Raw genomic sequence first — 19,370 nt, forward strand, 5'->3', positions numbered from 1 at the left:
CCAAAGAAAAAGAAAAAAGGAGATTCATGCGTGGTCTGAAAGTATGAAAGGTATTATTAGGAAATTGCAATGGACTGTGAGGTGTATAGTTCCTTCACCCCTTCTCATGCTACTCTCCACATAACTATGTAGCATTTCCAGCTGGTTGTCTTGGTTTAACGCTTCTTAAATGAACTTTTTGGCTCCAAGAAACTAGGGTGCAATTCCTGTTCTGATTAAGCTAACAGCTTGTGAACATTTGGAGCTTTTAGCTGCCGATGAGACAGATTTTTCCACTAGAAATAACGAGATCAAAATTGAGCTTTAAAAGGAATTATTATTAGTCTTACTGGCTTCACAAATGCCAAAAACATGGAACACTTATGTATGTCGCTCTGTGTGTGTTTGATGTTTTAAAAATCACAAAAAAAAAGATTTTAGCTTCTTTAATGTAAGCATGTATGTTAGATTTAGGTTTACGGCTTACTGTTGCCGCTTTCTAAGAAACTACTTCAGACAGATGTTCACTTTAGCACAGACTTTTAGGAGGATACCAATAAAAGTTGCCCTCTTTAAAGCCTTAAATGCACTTCTGTTTCGCTCCTCTGTCTCTCCACAGGTGGCCGATGCCATGAAGCGCATGCACGATCGCCTTAACATCGGGAAAGTCATCCTCCTCCCTGAAGCCAAGAAGGAGGAAGAGAAGCCAAAGTCCAACCCAGAGCCGGTAGAAAGTGGGGAAAAAACAGAAGCAGCTGTTAGTGAGCAGAAAGAAGAGGCCAAGGAGGAAGTTAAAGCAGAGAAAGATTGAGTAAGAGTGTTAATTTGAATTATACTTTCAATAACTTCCCTATTATTCAACCGCCCAAAAAAAAAGAAAAGGAAAGGAAAGTGAAGAAAAGCAGAATGCCATGATTCTTTGACTTTGTCAGTGTTTTCAGAATGTGTATGGAAATTTTGTTGTGCAATATGTGCATGGTGTAGTGTCAGTGTTGGGGATACTTGTGTTTGAAATACATAATTACATAACATGTATTCTGATTGTAAACAGTTGTTACGAATAAGGATGAACTAAAGGAATAGAGCTTAAAAACTGTAGGTTCAGCTGACAACAACATAAACGTGACTGCAGACCAGGATAGCATGTATGAAACTTTTAAAAAATAGTCATATACTTAAATATTTTCCCATGTGGAGGTGCTAAATTTGTTAAGAGCTCCTTTACTATCTATTGAGGCTGGGAATTTGCCTGTCAACAATGTGCTTTGCATTTATAAGAAAATGTTTTTCAGAACCAAATATTGGAAATTAGTTTTTTTTCTGTCAAAAAGTGACCCAAAAATTCTTATGTGTTTTATTTTTGTTTGTTTTCCTATTTTTAAAGGATAACCCATCATTTGATATCATTATATTGCACAGTTTTTTTTTCATAATCTCTTAACAAATGCTCTCATTTCAAACTTCTTTAGTTTGAGTGTTGATGAAGGTTGAATGTTCTCACTGTAAGGACAAAAAAAATGTTCAAGATTTAAAAGTTATAAACCGAGTTGCTTCATACATACCATCACTGGTTCTGTCTCTTTAAAATAAACCAGAGAAAGACCTGTCTGCATACACTTTGCCAAACTTAATATTTTTGTATGAACAGGCATCATATCTCGGTTATTCAAGTGTAATCAGAGTACATTACTGAGCTTTGCCAAATAATTGTAATCACAATAACCTTCTATCCTGTTTACTCAGTAAGGATATGTATCAGACTTGTTAGAAAATGTGGAAGTGATCAAATAGTTTGTCTTGTTCAATGCATTTCGGTGCTCTACTCAATCTTGAAGCTCCTGCGAGGACTTTTCCTTGCCATAAGTGGACTGAAATGAACACTGATGTCTCTAAAATAGAGTGAAATAAATTAGAAGGAGATTTTTTTGACAACTTAGGCTGGCTACATACTGAATGATTTTAAAATCTTAACTGATTTTAGGAACATTGGAGACCACAGAGATGTGGACAGTTTCAATGCATATTTAATATTATAATAAATCGTTGAATAATAATGACTTTGTAGTCACACATACCCATTCACTCCATTCACACCCTGATGGCAGCAGCTGCTGTATAAGTTGCTGTTAGTATCAACTAATACCACTTATGCCCATCCACTCAAATTCACACACCACTGATGCAGCAGTGGGAACAGATTCAGGATCAGTGTCTTGCCAAAGAACATATCGGCATGCTACTGGAGGCCAAACCCTCGATTTCCTGGTTGAGAGCCATCTGGTTCTAGCTACTGCACCACATTATAATCCTCCACACACTAGACAGTTTGGTCAGACCCCATACATAGCATTTCAGTCAGGACTACTTAAATGTTTTACTTTATTACCAGTGATTATTTTGGACTTGTTTTAGTTATTTGTATTTGGCAGCGTGGCTGTTCAGGGACCCCCTTGCCCTTCCACGAGCTGAATGCATCAAGCAGGAACAGCACACGATCCTGCTCTTCCCGTGCCTGCAAGGAAAGCCTAAGTCATGGAGAGGAGCAGCAATAAACCCAGAGCAGAGCAGGGATCACTGACAACAGAATGGCATTGGTTAAATCAAAAGCAGAATAAAGGAGGAGCTGGGGTGGAGGAGGGTTGCAAATAGGTATTCCGTGAAAAACAGCCTGACCTGGAATCATAAATTGCAAACCACCGTTACTCATGGAAAGGGAATATATGGAAAACTTAAGACCAAAAAAGCATAATCCGGGTCCTGGCACTCAAGATGTCTTAAAAAATGTTAAAGGCCTTTAATTCTTAGGGCTAGAAACATTTAAAATACAGCCACAGGAAATGGCTTGCACCTTGTTCAGGCTATACTGTGCCCTACAAGATTTCCACCCATTTTTGTATTCAGGATCAGGATCAGTAGAATCACATTTACACCACACTTCAGGATTATTTAGACAAACGATCAGTTAGGCAAGCCTCAAATCAGGTCACACACAATCTTTTTTGTGGTGAGTTGGGCCTAAAATCAGGCTTAAAATCACCTAGTGTGTAGCCATCCTTACACAAGTACAGAAAAAGACAATTTTTCCAGAGGGCTGGGGTGCCAAAAATGACATAAACTAACTTTTCCTCGCAGGAGCTTAGAGTAAAAATCTGTGATGAATAGTTCTACGTTCTCTTCTCTTTAATGAGTGTTGTCAGAAAATAACCAACCTGAGGTCAGTATGTAATCCATTCTTTTTCTTGTGTTTTGTGCCAAATCTAAAGCCAACTCTTACCACCCACAAGCAAACTGTGAATAACAATTAGCGGGACTTCCCAGCCTTGGCAATCCCTCGTGGGTTTTCTTTCCAAACAGTGTCGCGCTGAACTTGAGTTAAATCTGTTTTGCAGGCCTTGATTTTGTCGTCCTGTGTTAGCTGCTTCTTAATTTCCTTTTTGAAATCAAAGTGATTCTAAGTTTACAGAACAGCAGTGAAATATGTGTTACTCAAAGATCTCTCTTATATAGACAATGAATATGGAAAGACTTCTGTAGAAAGCTGCTTTGCTTTATGCACTTTGCTCTACATTTATTCATTTTTTAAGCTCTTATGTAATTATTAAGAATCTGTTTTTCACATTTTCTTTGAATGTATAGCCTAAAAGTGGAATTTGGGCTCAAATGTTTTGTCCAGCTGTGGGTGTAATTCAATGCTCTGACGCAGAAGACGCTACCGAAGCACAACAGAGAGTTTTTCCCCTCCGTCCACACCACAGCAGCTCTTCACATTCCTCTCCCCTCCTCTCACTCCTGTTCTCTGTCTCTCCATAAGAACCCCTCCCTCCTTCTCCAGCATGCAGTGTTTTCACAGTCTCACAGATAATGCTTTATGTTATTTACATTTGTGTGTTTTTTCCTTTGGCCACTTGGATAAGTATTGTTAGGTTTGGCCGGGTTTCCCTCTGCTGGGATGTAGTAAGATCTGATGTGGATTTGGAGCAGGGACTAGAGTCATACAGTGGAACTCCTACACCAAATATCTGAGTAGTTTAACTAATGAGCATGTTTAATTTTTGTTGCATAAAATGGGGGTATTATTTTACACATTTTAAGGAATATTTAGTGAAGATTAAGGGTGTAAAAAAACAATTACAGTATATTTTTTAAGCTGTTATGCATATATATTCCACATTTAACATTGGGTATTCTTAGAAGACTGCATTTACTTTAATGGCAGAGAAATACACTTAAATGTTAAGAGGAAGTGTATTTTTCCATTAAAATTCAAATTTTTTTATTGTATATGAGCTTACAGAGTTACTGGTGCAGGGGGGGACATCTAGTGGTCAGGGCAAAGATGTGCCTTTCAAATAAGTCAGTAAGATGCCCACCAGTGTTGCCTTTTTAAAAAATTAATTGCATAAAGAGTTGATTTTCAGACCCAAAACTCCTTTAATCACATCAGATCCCTCTAAATACATCAAATGATTTTACTTTGATAAAATAATTCCCATTTGTTCAATTAAAAATACACATTACTGCAAATTAACACAATTAAAATATATGCTGCCATTAATCATGCATTCATCATAATTACAATCTAGGTCTCATCCTTTAACATATAGATTATTTGTACCACTTTATCTGCCTTCAGTTGACATGTTGAATCTGGTTTATGATGCTAGCTTTGGGTGTTCCTGCATTCATGATGGTGATATAAATTGCAGTTTTTGTGTTTTGTATTCACACTTTATGTACATGTCTTCTGTGTGCATGTGGCACTAACATGTCTGCATTATTAAAGTGTTATCACTTATGTTTGTGATGACTGAGTTGAGTTTGTGATGGTTGAATCAAGATGAATTAAAATTAGAACTACCACCTGGTAGGGGATAGCACGACTTGAGAATTTTTAAAGTCAACTTGAGTCATTGATGAAATCATGAATTATCTACAGGAGAAGGGAATAGTTTAAAATAACCAACATTATATGTATATACTGTATATTTTGTAAATCATAACCTATACTACTAACAATAGGCAGCTTACTAAAATGTTTTTGATGCGAGTGCAAACAACCAAAAGTTAATATGGTATATCACAAAGAATAATAATTTAAAAAAAACCTGATGCACTGTCACTAGATTTCTAGAGTTGCACATTATATGCCTTATCCGCCATCTTCTTTGTGTCTATTGTTTCATTTTATGTTAACTAAGCCTTAATTTAACCCATTTAGGCCTAAGTCTACCTATAAAATGCCTCTAAAAACCTAAGTATTGCTCAGATCACAAAGAAAACACAGATATTTATAGTTTTGAGACTAGCTCAAAAGGTCAACCTTGTGTCATTAAAACTGATGGTATGCTCCCTGGTAACTCGCTTGTATTTGAACAGGTGTTGACCATGAGTTTGGTTTTATCATCATTTAAGACAAAGTTAAGTTTCTGCAGACAAGACTGAAAAACACTTAAAGCAGATTAAAAACTCGAAGACCTGCAGAATTTTTTTTAACAATAATTATAGTGTTATCTGCTTAAAATAATATGAGGCATTAGACAAGTTATCACCCAGATTGTTGACATAAATAGAGAATAAAATAGGTCCTAAGACTGAATCTTGAGGCACACCTTTAGGACTTCCAGAAAGGAAGTGGTGGATCCAGCTATCTGAACACATTACCAAATAGTTGGCAAACCATGATGCTTCTTGGTATGACATGCCAATGTGATGAAGCACATTTATCAGTAAACTGTGGTCTACAGTGTCAAACACCTTTGATAAATCAATATAGAGGGGCTATACATTAGGCATTATAAATGTCTAATTTTGGGATGAGTGACTAGTCGACTTTAAGCAAAAAGCAGTAAAGTGGACTAGTCAACTAGTCTATGCAGCCTCTACCACCTGGTGGGTATCATGCTGAGGACAGAGGTGGGACAGGAAGAGGGGCTGGGGATGTTTCTGTGGCTAATGCCAAAGCATGTAATAACCTTTGGATTACAGAATTAGTCAGAAAAATGGGTGTTAGAATTGAAAATAGTGCAATATTAATTGTCTTATTTCATAAAAGGTGCAAAGGAGAGCATTGTGACCATCAAAAAATCAAAGTTCACAGCTTCACACTGTCTAACTTACAAAAAATTATGTTTTTGCTTCATTTTCGGCACTTAATTAATTGGTTGGACTTTACCTATGAATCATGCATGAAGCACCCAGCTATGATGGGTTTAGAGAACACCAGCAAATCAGTTCATTACACACAATTACAAAGTTTTTTTCTAGCGCAGTAGTAAATAATACATTCTGCCCTTTCAGACTTTGCATACACACTATATGGACAAAAGTAATTGGCCATACCTGTAACTGCTGAATTCAGGTGTTTCAATCAAACCTGTTGCCTCAGGTGTATAAAATCAAGCCTCTAGCCATGCAGTCTCCATCTGCAAACATTTGAGATATAAAATTGGTTGTTCTGAAGACTTCAGTGACTTCAAGTGTGGTACTGTGATGGATGCCACCCTTACGATAAGACGGGTTTGGTAATTTCATCCCTGCTGGATATTCCACAGTCAGCGCTAAGTGATGTTATTACAAAGTGGAAGCGATTAGGAACAACAACTATGAAGCGGAAGACCACATAAATCCCAGAGTGAGGTCAACGACTGCTCAGACCCACTGTCTGTAAAAGTCACCAATGCTCTGCTGGTTCCATAGCTGACGAGATCTGAACTTCCACTGGCACAAAAACTGTGTAGAGGGAGCTTCTTGGAATGGGTTTCCATGGCTGAGCTGCTGCATGCAAGCCACACACCACCAAGACCAATGCCAAGCGTTGGATGGAGTGGTGCAAAGCGGTGGTCACTGGTCTCCAACCACCAGGTCATGGCCTGGTACTGGACTCCACAGAAAGAATATATAACTTATTTTATTTCTATATTATTAACCATCTGTCTGACAGATGTCTTATTTTGAAAAATGACTGAATTCACGTTTGTTATATCATCCATCTGTTCCTTTTGACCCTTTAACACATGTAAAGATGCTTGTCTCAGTCACATGATACCCAAAAATTAGGCCACAAGTTAACTGTTGGAGAGTTTATCTGCAAAGAGGGAAAGGCTCAATAAGGAGACAGAAGTAGAGCCTACGAATACTAAGGACAGGAAAGTTGCATTTAAAAGATAATACCTGGAGTCCTACTTAAAATAAGGGATTAATGTGATTGGTTCAGCATTATGGTGAACTTTTTTGCACTTTGTTTTCTTTTTTTTTGCTGTTGGCATAATTTTGTTTCAACATATTTATCTCTCAATCATTGATGACCAGTCCATGATGATGTTGTCTTTCATTAGACCGGTTCATGGCTCAAAAAAGGTTAGGGACCACTGGTGTAAAGCACTCCAACACTGGACTGTGGAGCTGTGGAAATGTGTTTTACAATGATATGCTTCCAACTTTGTGGCAACAGTTCAGGGAAGGCCCGTTTCTATTCCAACATGACTGTCCCCCAGTGCACAAAGCAAGGGCCATAAAGACATGGTTTGATGAGCTCAGTGTGAAAGAAGTGGACTGGCCCTCACAGAGCCGACCTCAGCCCCATCAAGCACTTTTGGGATGATCCGGAACAGAGATTGTGAGCCAGGACTTCTCATCCAACATCAGTGTCTGACCTCATAAATGCTCTATAGAACAAATTATCACAGAAACACTCCAAAATCTTGTGGAAAGCTTTCCAAGAAGAGTGGAGGCTGTTATAACTGTCTACATTGTGTATAATCAGCTATATAAAAGGTTCCTTTTCTGAGGCATAACTCTATTTTCCATAACGACACCACTAAAAACAGTCAGCATTAATGGAAATCATTTTCCTAACAAGCGCATCCCTTGAGTCATCATTAATTGGACAATAAAACAGAAACTGAATGCAATTCTCAGTTTCCCCAACAGTCTAGTACTGGAAAGTTGCAAATCAGATAGTGTGTATATAATGGCCTTATTCTCCAAAATCTAAACAATTCATCCTGGAGTTAAATACCAATTTGAGGGAAAGAAACATCAACACATTTATCAAGTATTGTGCTCACAAGATTTGAGGTCACAGTGCTTGACCTCAAAAAATCACATCATTCACAGCACAGCTGTTGCACAAACTAATGCTTGCATGCTATTTAACCTATATGAAAAAACATGGCATTGGCTTTCACATGACAGTTAAGACTTTAAGAAAAGAAGAAGATAGAAAGAATTCACAATCAAGGAACAAAACTGGACTGGGATAATTGAAGTAGGACTCCTGCATCAAACATATCAGCAGTGATTTTAATACCCCAAACATTAAACAGTGCATTATAGAGCTGCTTTTTATCCAGCATGTCTGTTTTTTTCTGCTGAAGTGTGTCTGTTTAAGAAACCAGACCTTATGAGGAAGTTTCCCATGACCATCTCATGATTCAGGATGACTGATGTGGGATTTTAAAACCACTATGTGCCCTACTCTTGATACATACTTTACAGTATCTGAGTATGCACCCTTATATGGGGCTGAAATAATCAGTGAATGCTTGCACAGCTGATAAAAATGTTTAAAACACTTGGAGGACTGAAGGCGTAGACGTACCGAAGGTTTACTTCAAATTCAGCTACTCACATGGTGGTCCCGTGTGTACACTTGGTTTAAATAGTGTTGAACAGTAAGATATTACCAGTGAACATGGGTGGACAACAAGTGATACTGGAAACTAATTTTAGAGGAGGTTGACTTGTAATTGTTTGTCTTATTAGCACAGCAACGCAAACCATGAATATGAAACTAAGTCCTCTTACAAAGAAAGTTACATTACCTTGGCTTTACTGAAAATGTTGTAGGTTTTATATTTTTGGGTATAATGGGGGAAAAGGTCCACTCTTCCTTCTCTTTTGTGGACTATCTGTGTAGAGGGCGATGCTGGAGGTCTTAGAAGCTTTCTGTGTAAATTGTGGCCTAATTCACTAAAACAAACAATAGATCTACAGTTCAAATTACAGATCCACGTTGTCTGAAAGTGTGACTAAGGTTAAAAGTTCAGGTGACAACATGTAAACGCAATAAAAGTATCCATTCAACTGGATCAGGAGCACAGCACAACAGGGAAGGTCCCAGGCTCACTGGGAAGAGTCCCAGTTGGTGGTCTAAAAATATTAATGGTTGCTCCCAGTGCCTACAGTACATGTGTACTCATTGTGTAGAATACTGTTGAGTTTCCCTTATAATACACCAAAAGGAAATAAATAAGAATCATTTAACAAAAAAGACATCTCTTGTGATACCAGGTTATAAATGTGTTCAGTGACTTCATACAACACAAACTTTAGTGCTAATTATCCCATGACACAATTTTCATTATCACATAATGATGGCATACTGAGTGCAACATATGGACAGAGTGGTGTTTAGAAGTCAGGAGAGGTTGAAATGACAACATTGTGCCTTTTTTCAGTGTCTGTATTTGAAGGGAATGCACAATTCCAAAAAAGTTGGGGTGCTGTGTTAAATGTAAATTAAAAACAATGCAATGATTTGCAAATCTCACAAAGCCATCTTTTATTCTCAATGGATCATAACCAACATATCAGATGTTGAAACTGAGACTTTCTGCCATTCTGTGAAAAATATTAGCTAATTTTACATTTGATGGCTGCAACACATCTCAAAATAGTAGGGGCAGGGTTATAAAAGGAGCATTTTAGAGAGGCAGAGTCTCTCAGAAGTAAAGATGGACAGAGGTTCACCAATCTGTGAAAAACCGAGTCGAAAAATTGTAGAACAGTTTTAGAAAAAGGTTCTGTGATGTAAAATTGTGAAGACTTTGAATAGCCCACCATCTACAGTGCATAATATCATCAAAGGAGTCAGAGAATCTGTAGAAATCTTTGTATGCAAGGGACAAGGCCGAAGGTCAACATTGGATGCTAATAATCTTTCGACCCTTAGGCAGCACTGCATTAAAAACAGGCATGATTCTGTTCTGGAAATCACTGCATGGGCTCAGGAATAGTTCCAGAAATCACTGTCTGTCAACACATCCACAAATGCAAGTTAAAGCTGTATCATGCAAAGCACAATCCAGAAACACTGTCATCTTCTCTGGGCCAAGGATCATTTAAAATGGACTGAGGCAACATGGAAAACTGTTCTGTGGTCAGACGAATCAAAATGTGAATTTCTTTTTGGAAACTTTTTGAAAGCCCACTTATTGTTAAATGGTCAAATAAGTAAACACTAATAATACTGTAGGATATGTTCAACTCACCTAAAAAGAAGTTTTTGAGATAGAATAAAACTTTTCTCTATGAAGGTATAAGATGTGTCTCAGTATATCAACTGTGTACACATCAACGTATGTTTGCGTATTCTCACCAAAGGTAAATCATTTGCACTTTAACTAATAAAATGTGCACACAAACCTACGATAACCAAAAATATATTACTTCACACCAATTATCAGTAATTGTAAACTTAGTAAAAACATATTGCCACATATATTAATCAATATCTAATTAAGCTTTCTTAAACCAATCATGAGTGAAAATGTGTTGCCACATATGAAGAAAAAAACATGTGCACATAAAACAATAAAAAAAAAAAGGCATGAAATTTCATTCTTAAGTGAAGACATTGCTACGTCTACCAATCAAAAGTGAAACCAACCATAAATAAGCAAATGTGTGTATAAAATCTTAATGTTTCTGCATATCAAAACATTTTGGACAATGCTATGCTTCCAACTTTGTGGCAACAGTTTTTCTATTCCAACAGGACTGTGCTCTGGTGCACATAGCAAAGAATATAAAGACACGGTTTGATGAATAAGTGTGGAAGAACTGGACTGGTCCATTGAGCATAGGATAATGTTGCATTTGTTTTTACTGAAGATTGGTATATATGCCAATCTAAGTAAAATATATTTTCTTATATCACTCATATGCTACTAATCATAATTAAAAACATATCCACATACCAACTGTTTGTAAAATGAGTGAAGATAAGAAAAGAAAATTTAAGATAAATCATTGATTGTTCCCTATTAAGACAAATTTGGTTTATTACAGCAGCTCAAAATACCAACATACAACAAAATGTACAAAAAGAAATGATATGCTTACATTTACAAAATGAGATGAAAAGTAATAATGTTTGCACCAACATTTGTGAATATATAAAAACTGTGTAAAATATTGACAACAATTTCCTTTGAAATTAGGCGAAAAAGTCTTTGAATGTAGGGAAAGAATGTAACCTCTGTGACTTTTAATTTGAAAGGTCACGTCGGATGCCCCATGATTCACGCTGGCTGACTTGACGTCATGGCTTAAAAAGGGAATACCTCTGTGCTGCGGAGGGAGTCTCCTTTAAAAAATCTTGCCGCGTCACTGGGATGCGGTCGCCGGAGCCGGGCACCTCGCATTCCATCCCCGCTCATGTCCCCATCGCCGGTAGGCCTTATTTTCTGATTTGCATGCTAATGTTTTGTTTGTCCGTCGTTTTTTCTATTTTTGTGTAATTTTTCTGCTAAAATCTGCCTCTAGATGTGTGCAGCACGATGCGACCACAGACCCGGTCAGCTTAATGACTCCTGACTGAGCCGCAGCTTATGACTTTGAGTGGTAACCTTTCTCTCACACAAATAGCGCTGCGAGGTTATAATTAGATTGCTCGGTTTGTAAATACATGCACTATAAATAATGTAGCTGCTGAGGAAGAGCAGGCGTGCGCTCACTTGGCACAACGCACTGGTGCAGCCAACCTGCAGGTTACAGGACGTTTAATTCACTGAGCACGAAAGCAGCCTATCATGTTATTGCACCGTGAAGTAGACATGGCTAAAATAGCATGTATGCATTCAAGAAGCTCCCTGCAAACTCAGAAAACTGCATTACATGAATGCATTCACTGTAGATGGCCCAACGTAGGTCTCTTTAATCTGTATCATTTGACTTTAGGTTTACTCTTTTAGGCTATTATTAGGTTAAGACATTAACCCAGTAACCTTTGCTACAATGTTGCTTTAAGGTTGTGCAAGATCATTGATTAAAAAACTTGTCATGGGTGCTTTTGCTCGTGACCTTTAAACATAATTCTGCAGCTCCCCCCAAACAAAACACTCTTTTTTTCTGGAAGTTTGAACTTCTCTCGTTTAAAACAAAAATTAAGAATAAATTATGTAAATATATGTCTAAAGCTCCTTCAAGAATTTTTGTTGCTTCTTGACGAAGCAGTGCATCTTTATCTTTGCAGATATTATCCTGGAAATGTATAAGTAGTATTTAAAAAAAAAAAAAAATAGAAAAATCTCTCATTTCCCTCTGTTTTGAAATTAAAATGTAAATGCTAAATGTTTATGTGGGTGCTTTGTTACACCTACAAACATAATAATTGCCCTCAGATTTGCAGCTTTTAAAGCAAATTTCCCACAATAGATTTCCCAAAAATGTAATATCAGGTGCTTAGTGCAAATGTAATAAGGAAATTCATTTATACATTTATAGGATGTATTTTCCTTTTGGGACACTAAAAATGATCATCATTTCCCACAAATGTAATATGGACGTGTAAATGTTTAAAGTCATTGACTGTTGGTTCAAGTCAGCTCAAGTTTGTAGTCATGGCAAATTTTTGCTCGCCATGAAACAGGAAGTAGTTTTTCCAGAGTCAACACTGGTAGAGCCATGAATCTTAGCAGTGGATTAAAATATGTCAAAACAGCACTGAGGAAATTATAAATAACATAGAAGCATTGTTCACACAGCCAGATTTATTGTTTTACAATGAGTTAAATTTTCAGCTCTCTATGAACTGTGAATTACTTATATTTGGATCAGATGAACCCCATCTGAAGGTTTTTCAAGAGGAATCCCTTGGATTTTGCGGGAATTTTCTAAAATTGATATCAATCCTTTCCTTTTTCACATTCAGAAATGTAAGATTCACGGCTCTATGAGTGTTTTAAGACTATTAAAAGAACTTCCTGTTCCATGGCGAACAAAAAAATTGCCATGACTTTTTTTTTTTACTTGAGTTTAAGCTGACTTGAACCCACTGGCAGTTGAAAAAAGCTACAACAAACAATGAACAAAACTTGAATTTTTCCATGTTCACATTACATTTGGCATATAAAAAAATCAGTCTTTTCTATTGTGGTATTTTTAACTTCCTGTAGGTCATAAAGAGGCTTTCTATCAGTGTGTTTCATAACAAACTAATGACTTCTCACAGCCGCTTTAAAACAAGCATCAAAGCTGCTCCACAAATAAGCTAGGCTAGTGACCTTTAAAAGCACTAGCTTCTCTGTTTATTTATTTTTTCTTATGCTGTCATGGCTGCCTTAATTTATAGACTAAAAAATGAGGGGAAAAAACTCACTTACTTAGATGTTGGACCATAAAGATTTATCTTTCAGTGGCAGGAAACAGTGGGAAAATCGACATATTAGCTTTGGCTACAGCTAGCACACTAGCTATCACTGGATTAGGGGATTATAGAAACGTTTGTTTCTTGGTTTTCTTTTTTGTAGCTCTAGTTTCATTGAATTTCAATCACATTCTATGAATGGAAGGCAAAGGTTGTTGTCTTAACTTGAACTTTAGATGATATATTGTGTGATTTGGCTGTTTAGTTGACCTTCATGTTATATAAATATAGTGGAGAAAAATTAGCCATAGATCATCTCATGTTTGGTTCAGTAGAAAATTGATGTAGAAAGATTAACTGAATAAATTAATGTACTGAACACAGTAATGGTAATTGTTACGCATTAAAGTCTTTTTTTTACTCTTAATGTCACACGGCTTGTGTGTCATTGCCATGCATAAGCCTTTTTGTTCCACTTATGGTAAAGGTATGCTGTGACATAACACTTCTTGTGCTCTAAAGTTACACCACATGCCTCTGACAGTTGAGGCTTTGTGTTACAAATATATCTGCTATGTAAATAAAGAGTTGGCCCAGGTTAAAAATGTGGCATGTGTGAGTAACTATCCAAGTAGGTTTCCACTCAAACAGGAAGGAATAAAGGAATGTGTGAGTGGCCACCAGATTAGGAAACGTCAGAGTTTGTGTAGCATATTAGAGACTGCTGCAGTGTTTCCAAATGAAACAGTTTGATATTTCCTGTAAATAAGAGTTGGTAATTTGTTGTTTCTTAAACATCCTGTTTGTTATAACTACCCCTCCCCCTTCCCTCTTGTAAACATACATTTCCCTTGCAACTAAAAGCCTAATTAAGGCTCTGCATATGTTTATATGTAGTTTGATCTATGGTCTGGTCTAGTTTATAAAACTCTGTCAAAGTGAATGGAGGATTTAATAAAGCAGAATCATTTATCAAAGAAACTGTTCATAATTTCACATCATCTATTTTCTTTCTCAGTGACAGAACAAGCACCGTTTCCTTCACACACCAAAGATGTCAGCTCCAAATCTCACCCATGCGGCGCCACAGGATCAGCGCTTTCTGGTGTTGTTTGACTTTGATGAGACCATCATCAACGAGAGCAGCGACGATGCCGTGGTGCGAGCTCTACCCAGCAAACAGCTTCCTGATTGGCTGAAGAACAGCTACAGAGAGGGGCATTACAACGAGCACATGCAGAAGGTCTTGGCTTACATGGCCGAGCAAGGCGTGTCAAAGGGCTCGATCCATTCAGCGGTGGAGAAGATCCCACCCACGCCTGGTCTCCTTAACCTGTTGCAGTATTTGCAGAGTCACCAGCAAGACTACGAGCTGGTGGTGGTCTCTGATGCTAACATGTTCTTCATCGAGACATGGTTGGAGCAGGCTGGGGTGCGCAACCTTTTCCGGAAGATTTTTACAAACCCCGCCAGTTTTGATGCAAAAGGCCAACTTGTGCTGCTCCCGTTTCACTCCCACTCCTGCTCCGGTTGTCCTGATAACATGTGCAAGCAGGTGATCCTTCGTGAGTACCTGGCAAAGCGGCAAAAGGAGCGGGGTGGTGCACCTTTTCAGAGAGTTTTCTATATCGGAGATGGGGCCAATGACATTTGTCCCTCTCTGGCTCTGGGGCCCCAGGACACAGCATTCCCTAGGAGAGACTTCCCCATGCACAAGCTGCTGCTGGAGATGCAGCAGTCCCAGGCAGCTAAGTTTAAAGCTAACATGGTTCCTTGGGTCAGCGGCGAGGATATTGTCGACTGCCTGAAGAAAATAATGGAGGAGAGATGAGATGAGGTTGTTATAATGTGTGTTTGTGCATATGGAAGAGTTAAGAGTGGAGCAAATGTATCAAACACGCACTAACCCCAGTCCCTGCAAAGGGCAAGATAGGTTTAAGTTTACACAGGTAACACCTGGTAAACCCTAAAACAATGGTGTCCATCTACTGAAGTCACCTGTTTAAATGAATAATTCTTAACCTTAGGAAAATGCTAATTCTTATTCTTGTGGAGAAGCTGGTGGAAAATCATTGCCACTGTGATGTTTTAGCAGCTGAGGCGAGCAGTGGGTTCACTTAGCTAAGCCTAAACACTGAAAATCAGGGCATTCACTTGGCAGAATAAGCCTGCAAGCACTTTGAATGCTTTAATCAGTATAAAAGTTTATGTTAAATGAGGAGTTATATCCCTATCCTTTGGGCAGGAGCAATGTGGATTCCAGAGGGTCACTACATCCAGCTCAGAAATAGTCCATTACCTAACCCCTGTAAATTCATACACTGTGAACGTTCCCTTTTACAACAACTGTGTTTTGTTTTTAATAGATAGAAAGAACAAGGATTAAACAAAAAGCATGTCAAATAAAGTGGCTCTAATAGGTGGATAACAGACTGAGATAGGCGTCTGCATATTTAAAGTGGCTATAAAAAAGTATTCACCCCCTTGTTTTACCCTTTTATTGATTTTACAAATCAATAAAAGTCAATATAATTTTGCGTTTTTGACCAAAAAAAACCCTCTTTAATGGCAAAGTGAAAACAGATTTCTACAAAGTCATTTCCATTAGACAAAAATATGTAATGTAAAATAAGTGACTGCATAAAAATCCACCACGTTTAAAGTGACTGACCTAATTCAACAGAGGTCCAGCCAATGTGGGCTAGTCGTCAATTAGTGAAATCTGGATCACCTGAGTGCAGTGAATTTGTCTTAAGTGGTGATAGCATTAAAGAAACCTGTGTCTGGATGGTCCAGTCACTGGTTAATCAGTATTCCTAGCAACCATTACACAGTGAAGACAAAAGAACACTCCAAGCAACTCAGAGAAAAGGTTTTTTAAAAGTATAAGTCATGGGATGGATAGAAAAATTCCAAGGCACTGAATATCCCCGAGTTCAGTTAAATGCATCATCAAGAAATGGAGGGAATATGGCACATGTGTAAATCTGCCTAGATCAGGCCAACCTCACAGACTGGGTGACCATGAGAGAAGGAGAATAGTGAGAGAGGCCACCAAGACAGCTGTGAGTACTCAGAAGGAGTTACAAGCTGAGGTAGGGGAGACTGCATACAAAAGCTGTTGCCTGGGTTCTTCACTAGTCTAAGCAAAATGGCAAAGAGAAAGCCACTGTTGAAGAAAACTGATTAAGTCACATCTAGAGTTTGCTTAAAGGCATGTGGGAGACTCCATGGTCAACTGGAAGAGAGATCTTTGGTCTGATGAGACCAAAATGGTGCTTTTTGGCCATCAGACAAGATGCTATGTTTGGTTGGCAATAAACACTGCACATCCTCACTGTGAAGCATGGTGGTGGCAGCATCATGCTGTGGGGATGCTTCTTGGCAGGCCTGGAAGGCTTGTAAAAGTAGAGGGTAAAATGAACGCTGCAAAATATAGGACAACCTGGAGGACAATCATATTCAGTCTGAAAGAGAAATACGGCCTGGGAGAATATTTTCTTTAAGACGCTGACCTGAAGCATACAGCCAAAGCTACACAGAAACAGTTTAGAGACAACAAGGTGAATGTTCAGGAGTGGCAGAGTCAAAGCCCAGACATCTGTCCAATGGAAAATTTGTGGCTGGACTTGTACAGGGCTGTTCACGCCTTATCCCATTGCAACCTGACAGAGGTTGGGCAGTTTTATCGAAGAATGGAGTGAAATTGCAGTGTCCAGATGTTCAAGCCTGCCACAGACTCAAAGCTGTGATTGCAGCCAAAGGTGCATCTACTAAAAACTGACATGAAGGGGGTTTATATTTATGTAGGCCCTTATTTTATCTTACATATTTTGACATTACTTTGTCGAAATCTGTTTTCACTTTGAGATTTGACTTTTTTTGAAATTGTTTTGGTCAAAAAGCTAAATCATATTGACCATGATTGATTTATATAATCAATAAAAGATCAGAGCAGATGAATACTTTTTTATAAGTGCTGTAACATATGAAGATGTGGACTGGTAGTACCACAGCAAGCCTGCAGATTATTAGCATATGTCACAAAATTTTTAATTTTTTTTCCTTTTCGCTAGCCTAGTATGAGACCCACTTACAGTTATGTTTGTGTGCGTATGCTTATTATGATCAAGAATGGACATATGCACCACAAAATTGATGATGCAATGTTTCAAATTGGTTCAGAAAGCTTAGAATCTGTACCAAAGGTGAGTATACTGTGCTTGGGAGCAAATAATCAAATGGCGGCTCAACACAACATGCTCAGCAATATGAATGAAATGTACATATGAAATTCTCACTAATGTTGACATCTCTGTGCAATGTTTATTAGCCATTCCCCTCTTTGGGGTCTATATGTTGACCACCTTCTTTTTAAAAACACTGCGTTCAAAGCCTCCGTGATGCACACAAGTAGGATCAAATGGTTGAGCGCTGCCTGGAACAAAAGACCACATGTGTCGTGTCGGGTTGGGACAAGGGCACCATAGAGAAGGGATAAAGTAACAGAGTCGTTCACATTACCTGTGCTCTGCCCTTCACCCACCACTCACTGATAGCTAATCTTAATTATACAACAGTAATCTACACCAGCATGAGATCCAAAGGGAAAGCCATACGCCTGCACTTTGGCTCAACATTATAGGTTGTGAGTCTGAAACAATGACAGAAGCTGTACTCGTAGATTTTTAATTCTAGTTGTATAGTCATCAGCTGGCACTCTTTATACTACCTGTATGAAACAATACCAGTAATGAATTATGTTTGAATGTACCGCCATAAACTACAGTGTTATGAATGAATTATTATGGTTTCCATCTTATTGGAACATTTGCATTAATAACTCAACATGTAACCTCATTTTGCCTCAGTAAATTTGTGACAGGGACTGGAGGAAGTGTTTTACAGGGACATTTACAGCATATTTTTATGAAAGCAGGACATCATAGAGTATTATGTTCTTTATCGTTAAGGTCTTTCTGGTTCAGGCACCCAACAATTGTCTACATTTTGATACAAACAGGGCATGTATACTTTATTTTCTTTTTCAATCTTTCATTTAAAATGTATCACATATTATATAACACACATATATTGCTCCATGTCTTTTACATTAGGCAAAAAGTTGTGTGAGTGTTTTGTATTTCATATATTTCACTCCATATTGATATAATGTACATGTTTTTCAAGACATGACGTTGAACATGATGAAGTTCAAATGCGTTTGAATAGCAGTTAAACATAAGTAATAAGTACTGATGAAAATCTGGTAGCCTTAATAAAGAATATGATCATAATAGAAGTGCTGTAAATTTCCTACACTAGTGTTTTAATTTTCTCAGGGACACACAAAAAAGTGTTAACAGACTAGTTTCATGTATTTATTTCTAAAGCATACCGTTACGCTGCTCTCGGAACAAAATGTTCATTTTATGACTGAAATGAGTTGAAATCCGTGCTGAAGTTTGACTCTGAAATTATTTATGAACAAAATCTGATCAGTTTGTGATTTCAAGCCTAGCTTTACACATTCTTACAGTAGCAGTAGGGGTATTTAAATTTTCTTTAACCTGTGTGCGTACCTGTAAAACTACCATGGAGTTTTGTGCAATAATCAATAATGTATTCTCAGTATGATGTAAAAGAGATTAAAGATTCACTACAATGAAGAACTTGACTTCTGACATTTTCAGGGAAGATAACTGACTACAGATCACAAAGCTAAAGTGTTTTTTAAATACAGAAATAGTGTTATGCTATCATAACAACCAATAAATTGATGTGTTATTGCTTGACTTTTATGTTTTTTCTCTTTTTTGGTGTGTGCTATATCAGACTGTAGGTGTGTTTTCCTCTAATCATCACATTATGCATGTAATACATCCATATGAAAGGAATATAAAGCCATTTTCTGATTCGTCTGTTTCTTTTATTTACTAGTTATATAAACTACACAGATAGTGTCACTTCAATGATAATTTGTGAAAGATAAAATAGTTTTGTGATATTGATCTTGTGTTAC

The 19,370-nt window shown here is 37.6% G+C and overlaps 2 protein-coding genes across 2 annotated transcripts in view; both read left to right on the forward strand.

Moving 5' to 3' along the window:
- The window catches only part of LOC121528173 (synaptic vesicle membrane protein VAT-1 homolog), a 28,894-nt gene extending 24,120 nt beyond the window's left edge, over window positions 1-4,774 (forward strand). Inside the window, exon 6 of the mRNA XM_041815443.1 lies at window positions 599-4,774. Coding sequence (XP_041671377.1) covers window positions 599-790 — 192 coding nt within the window. The 3' untranslated portion in view covers window positions 791-4,774. The remainder of the gene's footprint in view (window positions 1-598) is intronic.
- Window positions 4,775-11,352: 6,578 nt separating this feature from the next.
- On the forward strand, window positions 11,353-15,179 carry LOC121528873 (probable phosphatase phospho1). The gene is made up of 2 exons (XM_041816512.1): window positions 11,353-11,433; window positions 14,367-15,179. The coding sequence occupies exon 2, from the start codon at window positions 14,403-14,405 to the stop codon at window positions 15,177-15,179; it is 777 nt and encodes a 258-aa protein (XP_041672446.1). The 5' UTR covers window positions 11,353-11,433; window positions 14,367-14,402.
- Window positions 15,180-19,370: the final 4,191 nt, after the last annotated feature.

Source organism: Cheilinus undulatus, linkage group 20, assembly GCF_018320785.1.
Source record: "Cheilinus undulatus linkage group 20, ASM1832078v1, whole genome shotgun sequence".
NCBI lineage: Eukaryota > Metazoa > Chordata > Actinopteri > Labriformes > Labridae > Cheilinus > Cheilinus undulatus.